This window comes from Oncorhynchus nerka, linkage group LG2, assembly GCF_034236695.1.
Source record: "Oncorhynchus nerka isolate Pitt River linkage group LG2, Oner_Uvic_2.0, whole genome shotgun sequence".
NCBI lineage: Eukaryota > Metazoa > Chordata > Actinopteri > Salmoniformes > Salmonidae > Oncorhynchus > Oncorhynchus nerka.
The window spans coordinates 37,602,372-37,626,139 of NC_088397.1; the positions used below are offsets into that span (position 1 = coordinate 37,602,372).

At 43.5% G+C, this 23,768-nt stretch overlaps 1 protein-coding gene across 3 annotated transcripts in view; it reads left to right on the forward strand.

Moving 5' to 3' along the window:
- The window catches only part of LOC115134976 (protein MTSS 2-like), a 117,131-nt gene extending 93,979 nt beyond the window's left edge, over positions 1–23,152 (forward strand). The window contains exons 7-14 of one of the 3 annotated variants that reach the window (XM_029669117.2): positions 440–597; positions 3,679–3,786; positions 3,980–4,077; positions 9,896–9,992; positions 17,946–18,083; positions 19,404–19,536; positions 20,314–20,340; positions 21,457–23,152. In XM_029669117.2, coding sequence (XP_029524977.1) covers positions 440–597; positions 3,679–3,786; positions 3,980–4,077; positions 9,896–9,992; positions 17,946–18,083; positions 19,404–19,536; positions 20,314–20,340; positions 21,457–22,526 — 1,829 coding nt within the window. In that variant the 3' untranslated portion in view covers positions 22,527–23,152. The remainder of the gene's footprint in view (positions 1–439; positions 598–3,678; positions 3,787–3,979; positions 4,078–9,895; positions 9,993–17,945; positions 18,084–19,403; positions 19,537–20,313; positions 20,341–21,456) is intronic. The other 2 variants (XM_029669142.2, XM_029669152.2) reach the window with 2 other exon arrangements.
- Positions 23,153–23,768: the final 616 nt, after the last annotated feature.

The following is a 23,768-nucleotide window of genomic DNA, read 5'->3' on the forward strand; positions in this document are numbered from 1 at the left end:
CCCAATTGAACGAACGACCAGCAACCCTAGATTTGTGTCGGGACTATATCTCTTGGAAGGATGAAATCGGATTAATAAATTCATCAAAGTAACTTTTTTAATTAAAATGTGAATCATATCATTATTTGGATAATATTGGTAACCAGTTGTATAAAAGTGATAATGCCCTTGAAGCTGTTGTTTGGAGGATATATTGGCACGGTTTCCCTGCCCTCGACATGGTTTCTGGCCTAGCAACACCCGTGCCAGGATATCCTCCAAACACTGTCTTCTCGTGCATTATCACTTAAATGCACACCCCTCAACAAACGTGTTTTGGGCATCGTTTTTGTACCCTGAGTTTTGTTAACTTGCTATAGCAGCCCGCTGGCTTTGTTTGCCTGTTATTTTGCCAGTCTGCTCTGCCTGTCAACTTTGGTTCCCCCCTGTGTTTCCCTAGGAAAGGACGAGGTGCGTGGGCAGCTGGACAGCGCCCTGCAGGAGGTGAACGTACGCTATGCTGTGCTGGAGGAGACTGAGAAGAGGGCCGTGTGCCGGGCGCTCATCGAAGAGAGGGGCCGTTACTGTGCCTTTGTCAGCATGCTCAAACCTGTGCTGGTGAGTAGGTTATAATAATATTATCATTATCATCTGATCTACAATCAGTCTATGTTCATGACAAATATGTGTTCATGAGTTAGTTATAGTCTTATCTGATCCGGAATCAGTCAGTATTCACATCAAACCTGTGCTGGGGTTATCCTCTCATCTAGAATCAGTGTCCATGCCAAATATGTATTTTTGGTGTGGATATTATTATAATTATAATCCAGAATCAGTCTTTATGATTCATGCGAAAACTGTGTGTATGAGGGCTTTATACTCTCATCTGACCCAGACATCTAATTGGAACGCTCAGCTGCTGAAGTTGATCCATTTTCATATAAAAAGTCTCTGGCTTCTGTTTAAGTGATTGGAACAGGTTGGAGGCCCCAGAACCCCATGATGTAACACCATGCAAGTTCAACGCTGTTTACGCTGTTGACATGAGAGAGAGTCTATTTTGAGTGAATCTGGCAATGTTTGATGGTGATTGGACGGTCAGTGCCTCAAGGCCTCAGTTCCACATAGGGCTCTCGTCAAGTAGTGTGCTATGTAGGGAATAGGGTTCCATTTGTGACGTAGACAGTATTTTAAGTTTTGTCATATGCACAAGTACATTGAAATGCTTAACTTGCAAGTCCTTCCCAACATCAAAATAGAAAAATAAGAGAGAGAAAAAAAACATGAGTGTAAGCTGTCTTAGTGGGTAGACTGGGGATAGACTGTGGGAGAGCAGTAGCTGTTAGCCATTTAACAGTCTTATGGCCAGGGGATAGAAACTGTTTAGGAGTCTGTTGTTCTGAGCCTTGATACACTGGTACCGCCTGCCGAGAGCATGGAGTCTGGCAATTTCTCAGGTGGCTGGAGCCCGGCAATATTTGGTGGACTTTCTCCGACACCGCCTGCCATGTACATCCTGGGAACTTACCCCCAGTGATGTGTTGGGCTGCCCGCGACACACTCTGTAGGGCCTTCCGGTCGAGGGCAGTGTAGTTACCAGACAGTGATACAACCAACATGCTCTCGATGGTGCATCTGTAAAAGTTCTGAGGGGCCATGCCAAATCTTTTCAACCTCCTGAGGGAGAATGGGTGCTACAATTGAAAGAAATTACACCAATATCTCTAAATTATATGGATCACGTCATCTCATTATTCGCTGACGATATCTTACTTTATCTAGACAATGTATCTCAATCTCTCCCGAATGCTTTGAAGATTATAGACAAATTCAGCTCCATTTCACGTTTTAAAATACATCTGACCTACTCCCCCTTAAGAACCCAGCACAGGACCCCATCTCTTCTTATGTAATCCCAATCATTTCCCATTTTAAAAATGTAGGAATCAATATATTTATTTTAGATAAAACCATTGCCCAAAACTTAAACAGATCGCTCAAATCAATTCAATCAGACCACAGTAGATGGCTTAACATTCCAGTCGCTCTAACCGGCAGAATTTCTATTGTGAAAGTTAATATATTGCCTTCGTTAAATTTTGTGAGCTCAATGCTTCCTATGTCTCCCCCTTCCGGCTATTGGGATAAACTCCACAGTGAATGTTCATAATGTAAATAGAAAGGTAAGAGATCCCAGAATAAATTAACACATTTACACAGAGGGAAAGATGCTGGAGGGCTATCCGTTCCAAACTCTTAATTATATTTCCAAGCTTTATAATTTCGCCGAATGTATAAATTGGTTTAGACACAACTCTTCCGCTCCCTGGCTGAGAATCGAGAAATATGGTGGCTCCCATTGCCCTGGAAGAAGTGATGTTCATTGATCTATGTAAACTACGCTTTGGCCCTATTATTGCTCTCACAATATCTGTTTGGCATAAAATGTAAAAACTATGCAACTGGGAAACTTAATCGCACGCCCAGACTCCAATATTTAACAATGATGCCTTGCGATCTGGAGGACTGCCTTTCACGTCGCCCCAATGGTCCAAATGTGGAATCCATGCCCTTGGCGATGTAATGGCAGCCCAGTCAAAACTGTTCGCTGCTCTGGCCCCCCAATGGTGGAACAAACTCCCTCACGACGCCAGGACAGCGGAGTCAATCACCACCTTCCGGAGACACCTGAAACCCCACCTCTTTCAGGAATACCTAGGATAGGATAAAGTAATCCTTCTCACCCCCCTTAAAAGATTTAGATGCACTATTGTAAAGTGGCTGTTCCACTGGATGTCTTAAGGTGAACGCACCAATTTGTAAGTCGCTCTGGATAAGAGCGTCTGCTAAATGACTTAAATGTAAATGTAATGGTATAAGGACATTCCAGGAACTATAAGAAGCATTTATATCACCAGGTAACTCTTTTTTCATCTTCAGCTTAGGTCAGCTATGCTGGCCTATGGAGTTCCATGGGAAAAAACAGCTGTAGAACCGTCTAATGATACAATTTGTAAACAGATTACCTGGTCTCCCGAATGGACTAGGGCAGATGAAGATGAGGGAGGAGAAATGTGATGGCCATGCATAATTTTTGTCAAGCAGACCTTGCTTTTTCATTGTAAGCTCATTTACTTGTGTGGCTGCCAGTGAAATAGCTTTTGCACTTCTGTTGTCATCTGATGAAAATTAAGATATTTTCAGCAGAATGTGTTGCAGTGATGTACGTTCTGTGAAGGAAAAGTATAGTTGCACCTCCCTGATCACTCTATTGAAGCAAAAAAAGTAATTTTCAATATAAAATGTCACCCGTGTCAATACGCAGCTGGACTCACCTGCTCCCGCTTTGTCTCCTTGTCTTATTTACAAATATGTGACTGGCTCAACTGTTCTGGGGAACTAAGTAAGCTTCAAAATGACAAAATAACGTGATCTGCTTTATCTCCTAACGTATTGCACAAGTTAACTGCTGGTATTTACTAAATAAATAGCTACAAATATACACATGTATTGGAAAAACTTGAAAGTAATAGTTTTGACGGTATTGAAAAACCAATTCCCCTGATATACCGCCCAAGCCTTGTTACTAGGGGCTATTTGTAACTGATAGTTGTGTCTAGGATCTGTGGTTATGGGCAGCGCTATGGTTTTTGGTGATTGGTTGTGTGTGTCTGATCTGTGGTTATGTGTGTACAGGATCATGAGATTAGCATGCTGGGAGAAGTGACCCACCTGCAGACCATCCTAGAAGACCTGAGCAGCCTGACGGCCGAGCCCAGCAAACTGCCCCTCGCCAGCGAACAGGTAAGCTGGATGACACACACACACACACACACACACACACACTTGTTCGCACCACACACAGAGACATCAATATACCTTCCCAAATACACTTAACCACATACTCGCACACATACACACACACACACAGTGTTAGATATTCCCACTGTTCCATGTACTCATTCTCACACATGATTTTTTTCTCCCCACTCAACAGGTGATCTTGGATCTGAAGGGATCTGAATACAGCTACAGTTACCAGACGCCCCCTGCCTCCCCCAGCAACACGCTGTCTCGCAAGAGCAGCATCAGCAGGTAGCTAAACACACACACACGCAAAAACACAAATCACACACACGTACTCACACATTCTTACTCATACACAAACTTACCAACACTTGTGTACACACACACTACACTAAGTACTCAGGTACTAAGAATGGGCACACATACGCACACTGCTTCACACCAAAGTCCTTGCCTTTGACACTGCATGGGGGCCGTCTTGATATTTAGAGAGCTTACCAAATTGGGGTGGTGCAGGAAGAGAAACTGGATCAAATGGATAGTAGGAGCAGCTAAGTGAAGTTCAGTGTGTCTGTGCTATCACAGTTCCACTGACTGGAGCTAGCTCAGGAAGTGTGCTCCCGTAATAGGGTTTAGTTAAACATTTGATCCCTAAATGGCACCCTATTCCCTAAATACTGCACTACTTTTGGCCAGAGCCAAGTCAAAAGTAGTGCAGTGTGTAGGTAATAGTGTGCCATTTGGAACACAGTCTTGGAGAGGGATGTAGGGGAGGGATGATAAAGAGAGCAGGTGACTGAGTAAAGTTCCGAGGGGACATGTGAAGTGGAGCCAAGGGAAGAATAGTGGGGCGTGGCGGCTGCAGACAGTCTGTCACCCATGTGTCCCGTCTGCTTACCATGGAATGGCCTGGGATGACACACACACACGCATGCATGGAGCACACACACACTTGGCTTCATCTCACTCAGAATGTCTGCAGCAAGCCTCTACTGTGTGCAGACTCAAACACATGTTCCGGATTTCATCTCACTGTGTATAAGAGGGGAATGTGTGTGTATCCCATGGTGGGGGAGGGGTATACTGGTCGTCCATGCCACAGCCAAAACGCACGTCCCCCAGGAGCTGATTGGGGTAGGGAGGGTGGGTGGATGACTTCCTCCATCATAGAGAGGGTAGAAGGGTGAGCAGGCAAGTGGGAGAATGACTAGGCTTAGATCTCCAGTCTTCATGGGGTACTCTCCAAATAAAACTTCAAAGTGTACCTCATCCGAACCCTTGTCCAAAGCACCTAAACACAGCTAAGTACGAGTAGAAGTTTATTTGAATGTGATTATATGTATTGCTATTGTAATTGATGATGTATGACATTCATTACGCTCTTTGGTTAGCTAAAAGTGTCAACAAGACCTCTAATATACAGTAAATATCAAACTACAGTATAACAAATTGCAACAGTTTGAGGTTGAGTTGGCTTAGTGGGTTTCCTGTCAACTTGGCTTTGCAGTCCTCTCTTTGGAACTCATACAAGCACGCACACACCACAGCCCTCATTGGTCCAGCCTGTTTGGGATAGTCATTTAGAGCTGTAGTTTCCACTACAGTCTGTTCTGACAACTCTCCACTGGCAGAGCTCAGTTTCCACTTAAGCAGTCAAACGTTTCTCAAAACTACTACTATGCTCAAGACCTGCAGTGTGTTGATGTAGCAGACCATTTACACATTCAAACCAGGCCTTCTACTTTTAGCTATTTGCATGGCCAGTACACCAAAGTTCATGATTGGATTCACACAGTTTGATTTAGTATGTGTCCCAAATGGCACCCTTCTACCTACATAGTGCAGTATTTTTTACCAGAGCCCCATGGGCCGAAAGTAGTGTACTATATAGGGAATAGGGTGCCATTTGGAACATTACCTAACTGCAAAACTACACCTAACTGCAAAACATGACGAGAGCATGATTGCATACCTCTGTCAACATGGTATTCAGGGTGCTGCCTTGGGAGCTACAAAAGAAGAAGAGGCTTTATTAATGAGGCTTGCTAGAGTCCCCACTTTTATATCTTAATCATACTTCTGACTTATGCACTGAGCAAAATATTAACTCAACATGTAAAGTGTTGGTCCCATGTTTCATGAGCTCAAATAAAAGATCCCAGAAATGTACATCCCTGTTAGTGCGCATTTCTCCTTGCCAAGATAATCCTTCGACCTGATAGGTGTGGCATATCAAGAAGCTGATTAAACAGCATGATAATTATACAGGTGCACCTTGTGCTGGGGGACAATAAAAGGCCTCTCTAAAATGTGCAGGTTTGTCACACAACACAATGACACAGATGTCTCAAGTTTTGAGGGAGCTTACAATTGGCATGCTGACTGAAGGCATGTCCACCAGAGCTGTTACCAGATAATTGAATGTTCATTTCTCTACCATAAGCCGCCTTCAATGTCATTTTTGAGAATCTGGCAGTCCGTCCAACCGGAAGCTTATCTGTGTGCTCGTTGTCCTCAACTGGATCTTGACCTGACTGCAGTTAGGTGTCGTTACCGACTTCAGTGGGCAAATGCTCACCTTTGATTGCCACTGGCACACTAGAGAAGTGTGCTCTTCACGGATGAATCCCGGTTTCTACTGTACAGGGCAGATGGCAGACAGTGTTGTATAGCATTGTGTGGGAGAGTGGTTTCCTGATGTCAACGTGTGCCCCATTGTGGGGTTATGGTATGGGCAGGCATAGCTACAGAGAACGAACACAATTGCATTTTATCTATGGCCATTTGAATGGACAGATACTGTGATTCATCTGCTGCAATCACCTCGTGTTTTAGCATGCTAATGCACGGCCCATGTTGCAAGGATCTGAACACAATTCTTGGAAGCTGAAAATGTCCCAGTTCTTCCATGGCCTGCATACTCACTAGACATGTCACCCATTGAGCATGTTTGAGATGCTCTGGATCGATGAAGATGTGTCGTGCTGCGTCGCCCTGCATGAGGCAAATGCAGGCCATTTAACCAGAAACCGTGGATTGATGGCAACATTGGCGCAAAACTGAAAGCGCGAACCACCGCTTTTAATCATGGCAAGGCGACCGGAAACATGACCAAATACAAACAGTGCAGCTATTCCCTCCGCAAGGCAATCACACAAGCAAAGCATCAGTATAGAGACAAAGTAGAGTCGCAATTCAAAAGCTCAGACATGAGACATATGTGTCAGGGTCTACAGTCAATCACAGATTACAAAAAGAAAACCAGCCCCGTCGAGGACATCGTCTTGCTTCCAGACAAACTAAATAACTTCTTTGCGCACTTTGAAGACAATGCAGTGCCACTGACACAGCCCGCTACCAAAGCCTGTGGGCTCTCCTCCTCCGTGGCCAACGTGAATAAAACATTTAAAACTTGTTAACCCTCGCAAGGCTACCGGCCCAGACGGCATCCCTAGCCACGTCCTCAGAGCATGCACAGACCAGCTGGCTGGTGTGTTTACGGACATATTTAACCATCCCTAGCCCAGTCTGTTGTCCCTGCATGCTTCAAGATGTTCCTGTTCCCAAGAAAGCTAAGGTAACTGAACTAAATAACTATCGCCCTGTAGCACTCACTTCTGTCATCATGAAATGCTTTGAGAGACGAGTCAAGGATCATATCACCTCCACCCTACCTGATACCCTAGACCCCCTCCAATTTGCTTACCGCGCCCACAACCGCAGGGCTCTCCAGAAGGTAGCACAACACATCCCCGGGGGCAAACTACCTGCCCTCCGGGACACCTACAGCACCCGATGTCACAGGAAGGAAAAAAGATCACCAAGGACAACAACCACCCGAGCCACAGCCTGTTCACCGCGCTATCATCCAGAAGGCGATGTCAGTACAGTTGCGTCAAAGCTGGGACCAAGAGACGGAAAAACAGCTTCTATCTCAAGGCCATCAGACTGTTAAACAGCCATCACTAACATAGTGATGGCTGTTCAACATCACTAACCAGTTTCCCACTAACATAGCTGCTGCCAACATAGACTCAAATCTCTGGCCACTTAAATAAATAGACTTGATAAAGGTATCACTAGTCACTTTAAATAACGTCACTTTATATAATGTTTACATATCCTACACTACTCATGTGTATATACTGTATTCTACACCATCTACTGCATCTGAATGTTATGACTAGACAACCTAACGTACAAAAATACATTAACCAGAAAACGTACAATGTAGTAAGACACATCAAAATGTGCAGCTCTTTATATCAGATAAAAGGACCACGGTGTCCGTGTGCAGTTTCCAATACATCAGTTATCCACCGACTCAATAGGTTAATTTCAGAAGGAATTGTTCATTACATGTCAGAGGATGGTATTTTATTAGGATCCCCATTAGCTGTTGCAAAAGCAGCAGCTACTCTTCCTTAACATGAAACATAATACAGAACAGCTCAAGGACAGAACTACAGTGCCTTGCAAAAGTATTCACTACCCTTGGCATTATTCCTATTTTGTTGCCTTACAAACCCCCAACAATTCCAGGTTGTATCATTTGATTTACACAACATGCCTACCACTTTGAAGATGCAAAATATGTTTTCTTGTTAAACAAGAAATAAGACAAAAAAAATAACTTGAGTGTGCATAACTATTCACCCCCCCCAAACTCAATACTTTATAGAACCACCTTTTGCAGCTATTACAGCTGGAAGTCTCTTGGGGTATGTCTCTATAAGCTTGGCACATTTAGACACTGGGATTTTTGCCCATTCTTCAAGGCAACTGCTCCAGCTCCTTCGAGTCGGATGGGTTCCACTGGTGTACAGCAATCACAGATTCTCAATTGGATTGAGGTCTGGGCTTTAACTAGGCCATTCCAAGACCATTTAAATGTTTCCCCTAAACCACTTGTGTTGCTTTAGCAGTATGCTTCTGGTCATTGTCCTGCTGGAAGGTGAACCTCTATCCCGGTCTCAAATCTCTGGAAGAGTGGAACAGGTTTCCCTCAAGAATTTCATAGTATTTAGCGCTGTCCATCATTCCTTCAATTCTGACCAGTTTCCCAGTCCCTGCCGATGGGAAAAACATCCCCACAGCATGATGCTTGGGAGGGTGTTCTCGGGTGAAGAGAGGTGTTGGATTTGCACCAGACATAGCGTTTTCCTTGATTTCCAAAAAGCTCAATTTTAGTCACATCTGACCAGAGTACCTTCTTCCATATGTTTGGGGAGCCTCCCGCATACCTTTTGGCAAATGTGTTCGCTTATTGTGTTCTTTAAGCAATGGCTTTTTTCTGGTCACTCTTCCATAAAGCCAGCCTTGTGGAGTGTATGGCTTAAAGTGGTCCTATGGACAGATACTCCAATCTCTGCTGTGGAGCTTTGATGTGCAGCTCCTTCAGGGTTAACTTTTTCACTCGGGGCCCCACTTTCTCTTGTCATGTTAGTCATTGCATACCTTAGCTATTTATAACTCTTTATAACTCCAGATCAACTAGCCCATGTCAGTTAATGATTCAAAAAATAAATCTGTCCATAGTTATTGTTGTAAATTGTATCACTCAAATATCACATGAATACACATTAGACATGGCAAAATGTATAGATTTGCAAGAAATAAGTTTTAACCCTGCAAAATTCTCTCCACCAACGAGAGGTGAACAATTTGTCATGAACAGTGCTTGTGCACATAGAAATAGAAGTCGCGCGTTCGGGAACGGCGGGGTGGTCCCCAATGCTGGGGTGGGGGGTGAAAAGGTTTGGGAACCCCTGCTCTAAGGTATGCAATGACTGACATGACGAGGAAAACTGATGATGCACTACATTTGATGATGCACTACATTTCGAGATTGAACCTTGTGCATTCTACTATTACAACTTTCAAGAGTAAGTTGAAAGCCGGACTGAGTTCCTTAAAAAAAAATTGTTTACATTTTTTTCTGAAGTTTGTTCACACACTGTCTGTCGCTTGGCTCCATTTCAGATGTAATGGTGCCAGGTTTGTATGCCTTGTTGTCTTTCTCTCCTTTTTTATTTCTCTTATTTCCTTTTTCATTAATATGATTTATTTCTCTTCCACAAACTTTCTCGCTCTCTCACTCTCTCAGTAACTACAACTCTATTAGGTACGTCCCCTCTCTGGACTCCATCGCTACCTCGGTGGACAGCATTCACCTTTGCCTGCCCTCCATGGACCCAACACAGGTAAGACTGACTGACTTTCTCCATTTTGAAATGCTCCTATGTGCCCTTTATTCTTTTGGCTGCTGAATTTTTCAAATGCATCAATCATAATCACACCCCATTGCTGCACTTTCGCACAGGGGGCTTGATTTCAACAAATTTGAAAGAAAACTTCAGTCTACTGCAGCATAGTATATTAAATCATTGATTCTTACATTCAAAGTTCAAACTATTGCCCTTAACTTGAGTACTGTTTTATCTAAACCCCAGTAAACAGTATAAAAGAAAGACGTTGCTCTGTCTGGCCCCCTCCCTCAACCTGAGTTACGCAGTACCCTTTACAACTTCCGCTGCTTGAAACACAAACCATTTTCTCTCTATCCCTCCTCCCGTCGTCCCTTCATGGGTAGCGCCGCTCGCCCAGTCCGTTGGCACGCTTTGAGGGCTGGGACGGTACCGCGCGCTCCCTCAGCGAGGGCAACTCGCCAACCATCTCCTCCCGCTCTGGTGCCCACCGCACCCATGTCCGCTCTGCCAGCCAAACCAGCCACAGAGACACCACTGTGAGAACACACACCCCCTTACTGGCCCCCTGTATACCCACTGTGGCGTAAACCCCCACTCATGGCCCCCATGTAAACGTGTGTGTGCATAATGTGTGTTGTCTGTATTTGTCCAGTTGTGTCAAATGAATGTATCCAGTGTCTGTCTGTTACTTTGTGGGTATGTGAGAGTACTGTATCTGTGTGAGAGGGAGATAAACAGCTTTGGATAATTTACTATTAGCCCTTACTTTGACCTGCTGCCCACTGGAAAACTAAAATGATCAACTTGAAGTTCTCTATAACCCTACTAGCTGCCTGCTAAAGGTCTAAAAGCCATTGCTCCTAGAACAGTAGCAGTTGACTGTATAATAGCTACTGTGCTAATATAGTAATTCTATGTGTGTGTGTGTTTATATACAGTTGAAGTCGGAAGTTTACATACACTCCAATACCTTGACTTTGTTGTCCTTAAGCCATTTTTCCACAACTTTGGAAGTATGCTTGGGGTCATTGTCCGTTTGGAAGACCCATTTGCGACCAAGCTTTAACTTCCTGACTGATGTCTTGAGATGTTGCTTCAACATATCCACATAAGTTTCCTCCTCATGGTGCCATCTATTTTGTGAAATGCACCATTCCCTCCTGCAGCAAAGCACCCCCACAACATGATGCTGCCACCCCCGTGCTTCACTGTTGGGATGGTGTTCTTTGGCTTGCAAGCCTCCCACTTTTTCCTCCAAATTTAATGATGGTCATTATGGCCAAACAGTTATATTTCTGTTTCATCAAACCAGAGGACATTTCTCCAAAACTACGATCTTTGTCCACGTGTGCAGTTGCAAACCGTAGTCTGGCTTTTTTTATGGCTGTTTTGGAGCAGTGGCTTCTTCCTTGCTGAGCAGCCTTTCAGGTTATGTCGATATAGGATTTTTGTTACTGTGTATATATATACTTTTGTACCTGTTTCCTCCTGCATCTTCACAAGGTCCTTTGCTGTTGTTCTGGGATTGATCTGCACTTATTGCACCAAAGTACGTTCATCTCTAGGAGACAGAATGCGTCTCCTTCCTGAGCGGTATGACGGTTGCGTGGTCCCATGGTGTTTATACTTGCGTACTATTGTTTGTACAGATGAACGTGGTACCTTCAGGCGTTTGAAAATTGCTCCCAAAGATGAACCAGACTTGTAGAGGTCCAATTTTTTTATTGGCTGATTTCTTTTGATTTTCTCATGATGTCAAGCAAAGAGGCACTGAGTTTGAAGGTAGGCCTTGAGGCTAGTCAACTTAGTGTATGTAAACTTCTGACCCACTGGAATTGTGATACAGTGAATTATAAGTGAAATAATCTGTCTGTAAACAATTGTTGGAAAAATGACTTGTCATGCACAAGGTAGTTGTCCTAACCGACTTGCCAAAACTATAGTTTGTTAACAAGACATTTGTGGAGTGTTTGAAAAACGAGTTATAATGACTCCAATCTAAGTGTATGTAAACTTCAGACTTCAACTGTATATGTGTATATTTGTGTGTGTATGTGTACAGTACCAGTCAAAAGACACACCTACTCATTCAAGGGTTTTTCTTTATTTTTTCTATTTCTACATTGTAGAATAATAGTGAAGACATCAACTCTGTAATAACACATATGGAATCATGTAGTAACCCAAGAAGTGTTAAACATATCAAAATATATTTGAGATTTGAGATTCTTCAAATAGCCACCCTTTGCCTTGATGACAGCTTTGCACACTCTTGGCATTTTCTCAACCAGCTTCATAAGGTAGTCATGGGAATGCATTTAAATTAACAGGTGTGCCTTGTTCAAAGTCAATTTGTGGAATTTATTTCCTTCCTTAATGCAGTTGGACCAATCAGTTGTATTGTGACAAGGTAGGGGTGGTATACAGAAGATAGCCCTATTTTTTTTAAAGATCAAATCCATATTATGGCAAGAACAGCTCAAATAAGCAAAGAGAAACGCCATACCATCATTACTTTAAGACATGAAGGTCAGTCATTTCTAGAACTTTGAAAGTTTCTTCAAGTGCAGTCGCAAAAACCATCAAGCTCTATGATGAAACTGGCTCATGAGAAACGCCACAGGAAAATCTGCTTGACAGAGTTCAAATAACAGACACATCTCAACATCAACTGTTCAGAGGAGAATGCGTGAATCAGGCCTTCATTGCCGAATTGCTGCAATGAAACCACTACTAAAGGGCACAAATAATAAGAAGAGACATGCTTGGGCCAAGATACACGAGCAATGGACATTAAACCAGTGGAAATCTGTCCTTTGGTCTGATGAGTCCAAATTTAAGATTTTTGGTTTCAACTGCCGTGTCTTTGTGAGACGCAGAGTAAGTGAACAATGATCTCCGCATGTGTGGTTCCCACCGTGACGCATGGAGGAGGATGTGTGATTGTGTGGGACACTAATGTTGGGGGATTTGGCCTGGCTCGCAGTCTGCGTTCCAATTCATCCCAAAGGTGTTTGATGGAGTTGAGGTCAGGGCTCTGTGCAGGACAGTCAAGTTCTTCATTACCAATCTCGACAAACTATTTCTGTATGGACCTCGCTTTGCGTACATGGGCGTTGTCATGCTATAACAGGAAAGGGCTTTACCAAACTGTTTCCACAAAGTTGGAAGCACATAATCGTCTAGAATGCCATTGTATGTTGTAGCTTTAAGATGTCCCTTCACTGGAACTAAGGGCCCCAGCCGTAACCATGAAATCCAGCCCCAGACCATTATTCCTCTTCCACCAAACTTTACAGTTGGCACTATACATTGAGGCTGGTAGCGTTCTTCTGGCATCCGCCAAACCCAGATTTGTCTGTTGGACTGCCAGATGGTGAAGCATGATTTGTCACTCCAGAGAATGCGTTTCCACTGCTCCAGAGTCCAATGGCTTTGAGCTTTACACCACTCCACCCGACGTGTAGCATTGCCCATGGTGATCTTAGGCTTGTGTGCAGCTGCTCGGCCATGGAAACCTATTTCATGAAGCTCACGACTAATAATTATTGTGCTGACATTGCTTCCAGAGGCAGTTTGGAACTTGGTAGTGAGTGTTTCAACCGAGGACAGACCATTTTTACCCGCATCAGCACTCAGCGGTCCCGTTCTGTGAGCTTGTGTAGCCTACCATTTCGCGGCTGAGCTGTTGTTGCTCCTAGATATTTCCACTTCACAATAACAGCACTCAATTGTATACGCCTGTTAGCAACGGGGGTGGCTGAAATAGCCAATTCGACTCATTTGAAGGGGTGTCCACATAACTTTGTGTATATAGTGCTATGTATATATAGTATTTAGTGCCTCTAACTTCCTCCAGTCCCTGTGATAGTCTCGCTGCCCTTCCCAGTGCTCTTCCTTGTCTACATCCTGTTCATTCAGTGTTAAGTGGCCCTGCCGGCCTGCCCGGATATGTTCACCTCTGTTCCATATTATTTATTGTCAAAATGACTTTCACTTCTGTCACATCAAACAGGCCACTGCTTGTTTTGTTTTTGCATGAGCTGTCTTAAATGTGTATGTATTTATAATAGAATGTGGCTTTTGGGAAGATCTTGACATTGGCAAGTTGTTAATCGGACTACTGTCATCACCACTAAAGATGGCAAACAAATTGAGCAATATTTGTATATAGCCATCTAGTTTATCCCCTGAAAGTTAACTTGTTTTCTAGCAGTATTGAAGGGATCTGTTATTTGCTAGCTAGCCAATTTGATTTGGTCCATCAGTTAATGTAGCCTATCATGTCTGTCAGCAGCAATCATGGTTAAACCAACGTAGGCTAGGTAAAACTATGTTGGTTGAAGAAAACAGTAGAATTCGGTTAACTTTCCAATATGTTTAGCCAACTGTACAAAGTTTCTACCGGTAGCTTGCAAAATAAACATCAGCTAACAGTAGATCAGCAAATGCACAGAGCCTACAAAGGATGGGAAATTAACCTAAACCACTCATACTTGTCAGGTATAGTTGACTTTTATTTCATAACACTCAAATGTGACCAACCGGCTCAAATCGGTTGAATGTAGCAAAATTTGAAATGGTGTTTTTCACATTAGATAAAAGTAGAGCAACAAAAGGGTATAGCACACACTGCATTTTTTGAGGAGCAATGGGAAAGTAATTCTGCTTTGAAAGTTGAAAAATGCGTAAACTCACTTTTGAGAAAATTGCCTTTTTTGAATGTTTTGGTACCTAGTGAAGAGCTAATCTTTGTCTACATCCAGCATCGTTCACACCCTCTTAAAGCTTTAGCCCCACCCATCTCGTTTCGCTCTCTGGCGAAAAACAGCCTAACCAGCTCAGCTGGCAACAATTTCATTACGTTTTTTTCCAACTTTTACTGACACCGGCCATATTCAACGGGTGTTGTGCGTTTGTAAATTCTTCAGTTATTCTGCACTCTGGCATACTCAGACTGAATTTACGAATGCACCCAAAATTGCATAGTGGAGTCTTGTTAAGATATGTAGCTAGCTTGCAAGGTAACTAGGTAAACAACGTGTAAGATCATACAGCAAGCCAGCTAATGTTAGCTAGCTACAACAATGAACATAGTGCCAAATCATGTTGTTTTACTACCCTGCATGAATCTGCTGGGTGCTAACCAATCAGGTTCAATGTTAGCTAGCTGACATTAGTCTCTAACTAGCCAAGCAAGCGGATCTGGGATATGAATAATATCATGCTCGTCAAATTATCTAACAAGCCAGCCAGCTAACGTTAGCTAGGGAGCTATCCAGCTATTGTTCGCTAGCTAACAGTACACTTTAGCTTAAGACATATAGCTAGCTGGCTAGCTAGGAAAGAATGAACCTAGCTAGGTAAACAATGTGTAAGATCATAGACGTAACGTTAGCTAGCGAGCCAGCCAGCTAACATTAGCTAGTTAAACAACAATGAACATAGTGCCAACTCATAACGTTACCACGCCCTGCATGAATCTGCTGGGAGCTAACCAACCAGGTTCAATGTTAGCTAGCTAACATTAGCCTCTAACTAGCCAAGCAAACATCTCTGGGATTAGCTAGGGAGCCAGCCAGCTAACGTTAGCTGGCTGTACACTTTAGCTTGAAATTAAATCACTTATGTGTATAATCTAGAAATGTAGCTAGCTAGACTATTTTACCCATATGTATACATCATCATGCATGGTGGACAATTCTCCCTGTCATGAATTCCATGCCATGGTTGCCATAATCTGTTCATACAAATATCTACACATGTTAATTTTGCTGAATATTAACACAGTTGACAGTGAGAGAATGTTACTTTTTTGCTGAGTTTATATAACATTGTTGCAAGAAGTTTGTATAATTTAAAAATTAAAAGTTTTGAATTGTTAGGGTTGCGTAAATTCAAATCTGGTATCAGGATAAATATAACAATGAGTCACCGATTTTATACTTTTTTTTATTTTTATTAGCTAAGTAATAAATGGCAAATGCAACTTTCGTATATACGGGCTCACTGTAATACCACACAGGGCAGAACAGAGAACTACAAGACGTATGTAAAACAGTATTCTTTATACTGTGATAGGCCAACAGACGGGTTGGAACTATGTCTATCACAGTAGAGACTGGGCGTGGTTTAAACTTGCTCAGCCTATTGCAGGCACTCAGGCGGGTCCCCACCTCTTGGCGCGTCTTTGATAGATGTAACTTGCTTGTGAAGAACATCCAGGCTCTCATGCTCCATACCGTTATCTCGCACCTGGCACCTGTTATCTAACAAAATACCGCTTGTTCTCGCAACACCCCGCTCTGAATGTGCCCAACTCCCAACAGTTCCTGTCTTCATGCTACTTTTCCATCATGAGAAAGGCCCATGGCCTTGAAACTTTTAACAATGTTTCAAGTCAGCTATGTTGCATAACACATACATACATCCACACAAGCCAACAGCAGATAATATTCAATCATATATATATAATGTAATGGCTATGATGTAAAATACAGGATCCAACAGAATCCGGTGACGTTTTGCATAACAGTTCATAAACCATGTGCCATGGAATCGGTAGGTCGAAAATCTCTTCCTAACTATTTTGCAATCTATATGGCACAGCTGTAAATTTTGGGGTCCTTAAATGAAACTGGTATACTTTCTTGTTTATCACAATTTTCTTTAACCAATTATGGTCTTTAATAGAGGGCTGACAGACAAGTTCCCTACTTTTTCCCCCTTCCACTTTCCTCTTCCATTTTTGCGGTAATGCTGCAATTAGTTGGTTGTAATTTTGGGTAGAGCAGACATTTCCATATAGTTGTTAGCTGCATGTGTGACAACTACACCAGTCCTATTTAAGGTATACATTTTTTTCTTCTATTAGTATATTTGAGTTCAACCACAATATTTGTTGTATTCTTTGTTCTGTTTTTTTCTGGTGGATTAAATTGAAATTGCAATCAACTTTCCATGGCTTGTTTTAAAAAAATAAATATATTTTGGAGATTTTCTTTCCTTTGAATAAAGGGAAGAAGGCCATTCTTGAACATAGGGTGAGACATTCTTATTCATTTGCTAGAGAACCCGTTAGGATTTAAGTATAGCTTTTGTATGACTGAAGCCTTTAGTGACCAGTCTAATGCTTTAATATTTAATCATTTCTGCCCTCTGAATTTATAGTCATTATAAATAGGCCCATTTCATTTTGTCTGGCATGCCGTTCCAAATAAATTTAATTTAAATAACTGTTTTCTAGGTGTAGGCAAGACCATAAGCAAATAGGTAAACTGGGATATGACTAAATAGTTCATCCGGGTGATTTTCCACAAATAAAGGTATTTACATGGCAGCAAGATCATATCTATTTTTGCTAACTTTCTATAAAAATGTATTGGAGTGAGATCATTTATTTATTTTGGGATGTGTATACCGAGTATGTCCACATCATAATGTAAAAGTTTTTTAATATTTTATATATATACATACATACATACATACATACATACATATAGTGGGGCAAGAAAGTATTTAGCCAGCCACCAATTGTGCAAGTTCTCCCACTTAAAAAGATGAGAGGCCTGTAATTTTCATCATAGGTACACTTCAACTATGCCAGACAAAATGAGAAAAAAAATCCAGAAAATCACATTGTAGGATTTTTTATGAATTTATTTGCAAATTATGGAGCAGGCATGGTGCACTGCACTCGCGCTATAGGGGACATCGGCTGCTCTGATAGACTTGATCTGTCAGACACATTTCACAGAAGTACCGAAAGTAACTAAAATGTTCTAGTTTTGAAAAAGTACCGAACTTTCGGTATACCGTGTAACAGTGTCTATATCTAATTGTCCAACAGTGATTATAGAATGTGTTTTGTACTTAATGGTGTATCTATATATAGAATATGTATAGAATATATCATCTGTGGGCAGTGGCACAATGTGATATTGTTAGTATTTGTTTCAGGAGTTGAGCGGGCCGTGGTCGGGGCAGATCGGGCCGGGCACAGAGAATGGCACGGCCATGCCCCCTCCACACAACGCCTACACACAGCACGGAGAGAGAGCGCGCACCATGTCCACATCCGGAAAGGTAGCACATACACACAAACGGACACACACACACACAGAGAATGCTTATCAGTTTGTACTTTGATATGTGGTCAATGATTAATTCAAATAAGCACCGGTGCAGTATGTTCCACCGTTTCTGAATCATTGACAAACAAACCAACCTTTTTGTAATCCATTAATAATTAGTTGATTGTACGATAACTTAAGAAATATTTCCACATGGAAATGATGGCAACACTTTGCATTACATAGGCATTACTCCAGGCTAAATATACAGCAAAAAGTTATATAACATTAAATATAGGCAGTAACATTTAGTAGGCCATCATTGGAAATAAGAATTTGTTCTTAATGACTTGCCTGGTTAAATAAATAAAATAAATGACCTAATTTTGTTTTCCAAGAAAATACAAAATTGGTAGAGCTTAAATAAGTGGTAACAGCATAATTGCATGTACCGGTTTTTACTATGATGTTACATTTTCTTGTATCTATCTACTGAACAAAAATATAAACTCAGCATGTAAAGTGTTGGTACCATGTTTCATGAGATGAAATAAAATATCCCAAAAATGTCCATCCCTGTTAGTGAGCATTTCTTTTTTTCCAAGATAATCCATCCACCTGACAGATGTGGCATGTCAAGAAGCTGATTAAACATCATCATTACACAGGTGCACATTGTGCTGGGGGCATTAAAAGGCCACTCTAAAATGTGCAGTTTTAACACACAACACAATGCCACAGAGGTCTCAAGTTTTGAGGGAGAGTGCAATTACCATGCTGACTGCAGGAATGTCCACCAGAGCTGTTGCCAGATAATTTTATGTTAATTTCTCTCCCATAAGCCGCCTCCAACGTCATTTTATAGAATTTGGCAGTACTCACAACCGGCCTCACAACCGCAGACCATGTGTAACCACGCCAGCCCAGTACCTCCACATCCGGCTGGTTGGCTGGGCCTGGCTCCCCAGTGGGTGGGCCTATGCCCTTCCAGGCCCACATATGGCTGCGCCCCTGCCCAGTCATGTGAAATCCATAAATTAGGGCCTAATTCATTTATTTCCTTCTATGAAATGTAACTCAGTATAATCATTTAAATTCCTTCATGTTGCATTTATATTTTCGATCAGTATAGTTCGAGAGCTATTTCAGGGTGTATTCTTAGTGTTCAGCTGACAGGGGGCAGCAGAGGCCAAGAGCTTGAGGAAGGATTCTCTTCCGCTATAAACATCTCCACCCCCCCATCAACAAATATCTCTCCCTCCCACCTTCCCCTCACGCTGTTTCATTCTCTCCCTTCTGCACTCCACCCTCTCCGTTACACTCCCTTTCATAGCTGGCCCTGACCCTGGGCGGTGGGCTCAACTCAGAGGCCCCCCACACCAGTCGCGACTCCCTCCACTGCTCTAGTGGCTACAGCACGCAGACCACCACGCCCTCCTGTTCCGAGGACACCATTCCCTCTCACGGTTAGTAGTGACTTCCACACACCACACCTCCCGCCACACCCCTCCTAGGTTGCGACCAAATTGTCACCCTATTAGCTACCTAGTGCACTACCTTTGAACAGGCACTGTAGGGAAGGATGCCATTTGGGACGCAAACCTACTATCCCCCCATGGTCACAGCACTGTCTGCTTTTCTAGCTATGTGTCTGTTTCTTTGGCTCAGCCAGCTCTGTTTTTTAGTGTGTCTCTGTGTCAGGGATCTTATACAGCATGCTTGTCTTATTGGTTGTGTGTCATGATTTGTGCTTTTGGGTCTGTTTGCTTGGATCTGTCTGTGTGTCTGTACATCTGTGATTGTCTTGCAGTATGCGGCATGCATCCATCAGTTATTTCACTATCACAACAGAATGACGTCTACACTTCTGCCCAATCCATATGCCTGTTTCAACAGCATTATCACAACACCAGTTTGTGCAAGTAGCCTATGGTAGGATAATGTGCTTTTTTCTGCAGTGCTACCTGAAAACCAAGTCTGAATTTGACCTCTCTCCACACATCACCTCACCCCACCTGTTTGTGGGATCAAAAGCCTGTATGCCGAGATGTAAAGCCATACATAGCATATCAGCCTGCAACCCGAGAAGGTTGTTCTACTCCAGTTTGGTCCCTCTCAAAGCATTGTGGTGCTGGACTGTCACTTTGTGAAGCACCTCCCCACTCTACATCATGTTTAGATCAAAGAAAATGTGCTCTTTTTATTTGTATACAAGTTAAACGCAATCCTATATTCTTTTTCAGCTGTAAAGAAAGAACCGACTCTTTATGGTAGGTTTCTTATCCGTTACTGTTTTAGATTTTCCCCCCTCTGTTCCTCACAAGTCAAATTAGAGACCTTCACAGTGATTTAGTGTGACATCTTTGCTGCGTGAATTCCCATCACATCAATGGCCTTTTTGCTAGTAAAAGGAGAGCATTAGCGAAGAGTGTTTTGTTGTGTGTGCGTGGGTGTGAGAACCTTGATGTAATCGGAGGGGCGGATTCTTGCGTTATTATGAGATCAATTGAGTGCGTGTGTGAGTGATTGGGTATACAAGCACACGCTCCTTTGTCTTTGTTTGTGTATGTGCAACCGGCAGGTAATTGCGTGTTTACCATCATCAGCTGATAACAGGTCACCACTCCGTGCTGACTCACTCCATTACCACCCACACCCTAATCATTTCTTCCTCCTCAGATAAGTCTGTTTTTTTCTCGACTGGGCAGTGATTCAGCATTGAGACACAGCCTGTGTACCAAATGTCACCCTATTCCCTACATAGTGCCCTACTTTTGACCAGAGCCCGGGAAATAGAGTGCCATTTGGGACACAGACATAGTTAGGTTATTATGTTAGTTTGTTTTTTTTACTAGGCAAATCAGTTAAGAACAAATTCTTATTTTCAATGACGGCCTAGGAACAGTGGGTTAACTGCCTGTTCAGGGGCAGAACGACAGATTTGTACCTTGTCAGCTCGGGGGTTTGAACTTGCAACCTTACAGTTACTAGTCCAACGCTCTAACCACTAGGCTACCCTGCCGCCCCACGTCGCCCTACTATGTTTGGGGCAAATCTGGAGTCTTAGTTTCTGGGGTTCTCTGATACATTTTCCATGTCTGATTCTCACCGACTACACCAAGTATTCAATGCTGTCTGACATGTTAAAAAGATAAACTTTAGTATAGAGAAACTTTGTGCCACGGAACATTCTTGCTTTTGGTTTTAATGGAATGCATCAGGTCAGATTTTCCACCCCAGGCAAAGCTTCTGCTTTCCTACCATGTTTTATTTCAGTTAGGAAAGAAATGTGTTGTGTGTTCCTCAGCTCTAAGTAACCACAGTCTTACTCTTGTCCCTCACCCCTCCTTTATCCATCCCTCTCTCCCTCCTTCTCCACCCACCAGACTACGACTACATCTCCCTGCACGGGGGCGAGGAGTTGCACCACAGCCCGCCCGACTTCGACAAGTCCTCCACCATCCCGCGCAACAGCGACCTCAGCCTGCAGTACCGCAAGATGTTTCAGAGCAAGCGGCCCGCCTCAACCGTCAGCCTGCTCGCTGAGCCCGAGCCGCTGGGCCTGCGCCAGATGCACACTGCCACCATCCGCCGCAAGCCCTCATCCAAGCCCACCTACCGCCGTGGCACCATCAGTGGCGGCGTACCTATCCCTATCTGCACCCCCCAGGTTCCCTTCAAAGCCTTGGGGGGAGGTGTAGGTGGAGGCAACGGTGGTGGAGGGGGGAAGAGCGGGAGCGACGAGAATGTGGGGCCTCCAGAGAGCAGTGTGGGGAAGGGCGTGATTGGCATGAGCAGAACGGTGGACCACGAGTTGGTCCTCGCCAAGCATAGTCTGTGCACTTCCACCCAGAGCCTGAGCACCATGCCCTCGCATCACTCATCATCCACGTCGCCCTACTACTCTCTGATCCCGGGCCAGGCGCCAGTGCCCGTGGGCAGCTCAGAGCAGCTGTACCAGCTGAGCAAGCAGCAGCAGTACGCCCTGCACCAGCAGCAGCAGAAGCAGTACCAGCACCTACAGTACAACCAGCAGCAGCAGTTCCAGCCACCCCAGACACAACAGTTGCAACCAGCAGCCCAGACACAACAGCAGTTTCAACTACAGCAACAACAACTACAGCAGCAGCAACAGTTACAACAACAGCAGTACCAGCAGACACCACAACCGCAACAGCAGAAGCTCCAATATCAAAAGCAGCAGCAGCAACAGTTTCAGCGCCAGTCTCATCTCCCACAACAGTACAACGCATCTGGGCCTGGCAACCAGCTGGTGGAAAGCGGCCACTGCCCTCCCCCCCAGCAGCCCCCTGCCGCCCCAGACACACAGGACACAGATGAGCCCTCGGGTGGTGGAGGTCACATGGTCACCATGATCCGGGGAGTAAAACTGCGTCGGACTCTGACCAACGACCGCTCTGCCCCCTTCATCCTCCTGCCCAACCAATTCAAATGAGCCCTTCCCTACCAGTGTAGGTTGTCGGACTCTGACCAACGACCGCTCTGCCCCCTTCATCCTCCTGCCCAACCAATTCAAATGAGCCCTTCCCTACCAGTGTAGGTTGTCATCGTTTTGTTTTACGGTTCTTGCTTTTCTTTTAGCCCCGTTTTGATTACATTTCTCCTGAGAAAATAAAGGATGTTTCCTTTTTGGACGTTTTGTCTCGTGTAAAAGGGTTCCCTCTCTTCAATCAAATGTCCAGTAGCACTGTGTTTTAAACAGATTGTTATAATATCCCTCAGAGGGACTCGTAGGTGAATGTGGCCTCTTTATCGCTCTGTAATTTAAGATTTTTATACATACTGTACAAGGATGCGTGTTGGCTATATACAAGAATTTGAGCGCATAAATGATAAGTTTTATGTTTCTATATTGTTGAGGGGAAAATGCCTTGCTTACGTATTAGTCTTATCACCTGTATGGTTGGAACCAATAAAAACCCACACATATGTATATATTAGCGTGTTATACGGAAATCTTTATTATTTTTTTATTATTATCAGTGTCAATGACAGACTGAAACAGTGGATGTGTAATGAATGACCCCTAGAGGAAATTAAAGACTCATAACTAGACCTATATACCGTTCTAGTCTGCATCTCATTCAAGATGTGATCAAGTAAGCTCAATCACTCTCCATATAGTGTAGGTCCACCGTGGCTTTAAATGCTTTGAGCTTGACTTTGCTATTTACAAACACACATGCTTCACCTTTGTGGCGAAGGTGACAGGCTTCTCATGATGGAGGCTGACTGTACCAGTGTTTGAGCCAATCAGAAGCTTGCACCGAAGGGCAGAGAGGGGTCACAGGGTCAACGAAAGGCTTTGTGGGGCTTTTGATAGCAGGGGTCAGGACCACTGAACCGTAACCTTGAGCTGGAAAGTAAAGCCACTTTTGTGTGTGGGGGGGGGGGCAAGGAGGACTGCAATGCTCTTAATCCCTGCTATAATGTGTCTTAACACTTTCTTCACATTGCCAAGCACATTGATTTCGTGATGTATGTGGGGTAGTTTTTCAACAGATCACCCTGTTCCCCATAAGTGATAGATATCCTCCCTACCTTCTTGAGGTTGGAGTTCTGGTTAATGTTCAAGTTTTTATGCATTATTTCAGGGAAATCTGCTCTATTATTATGAACATATGGTGCTATTGTGACATACCAATCCCAGCCTGCACTGCCTCCTCGCCCCCCGACT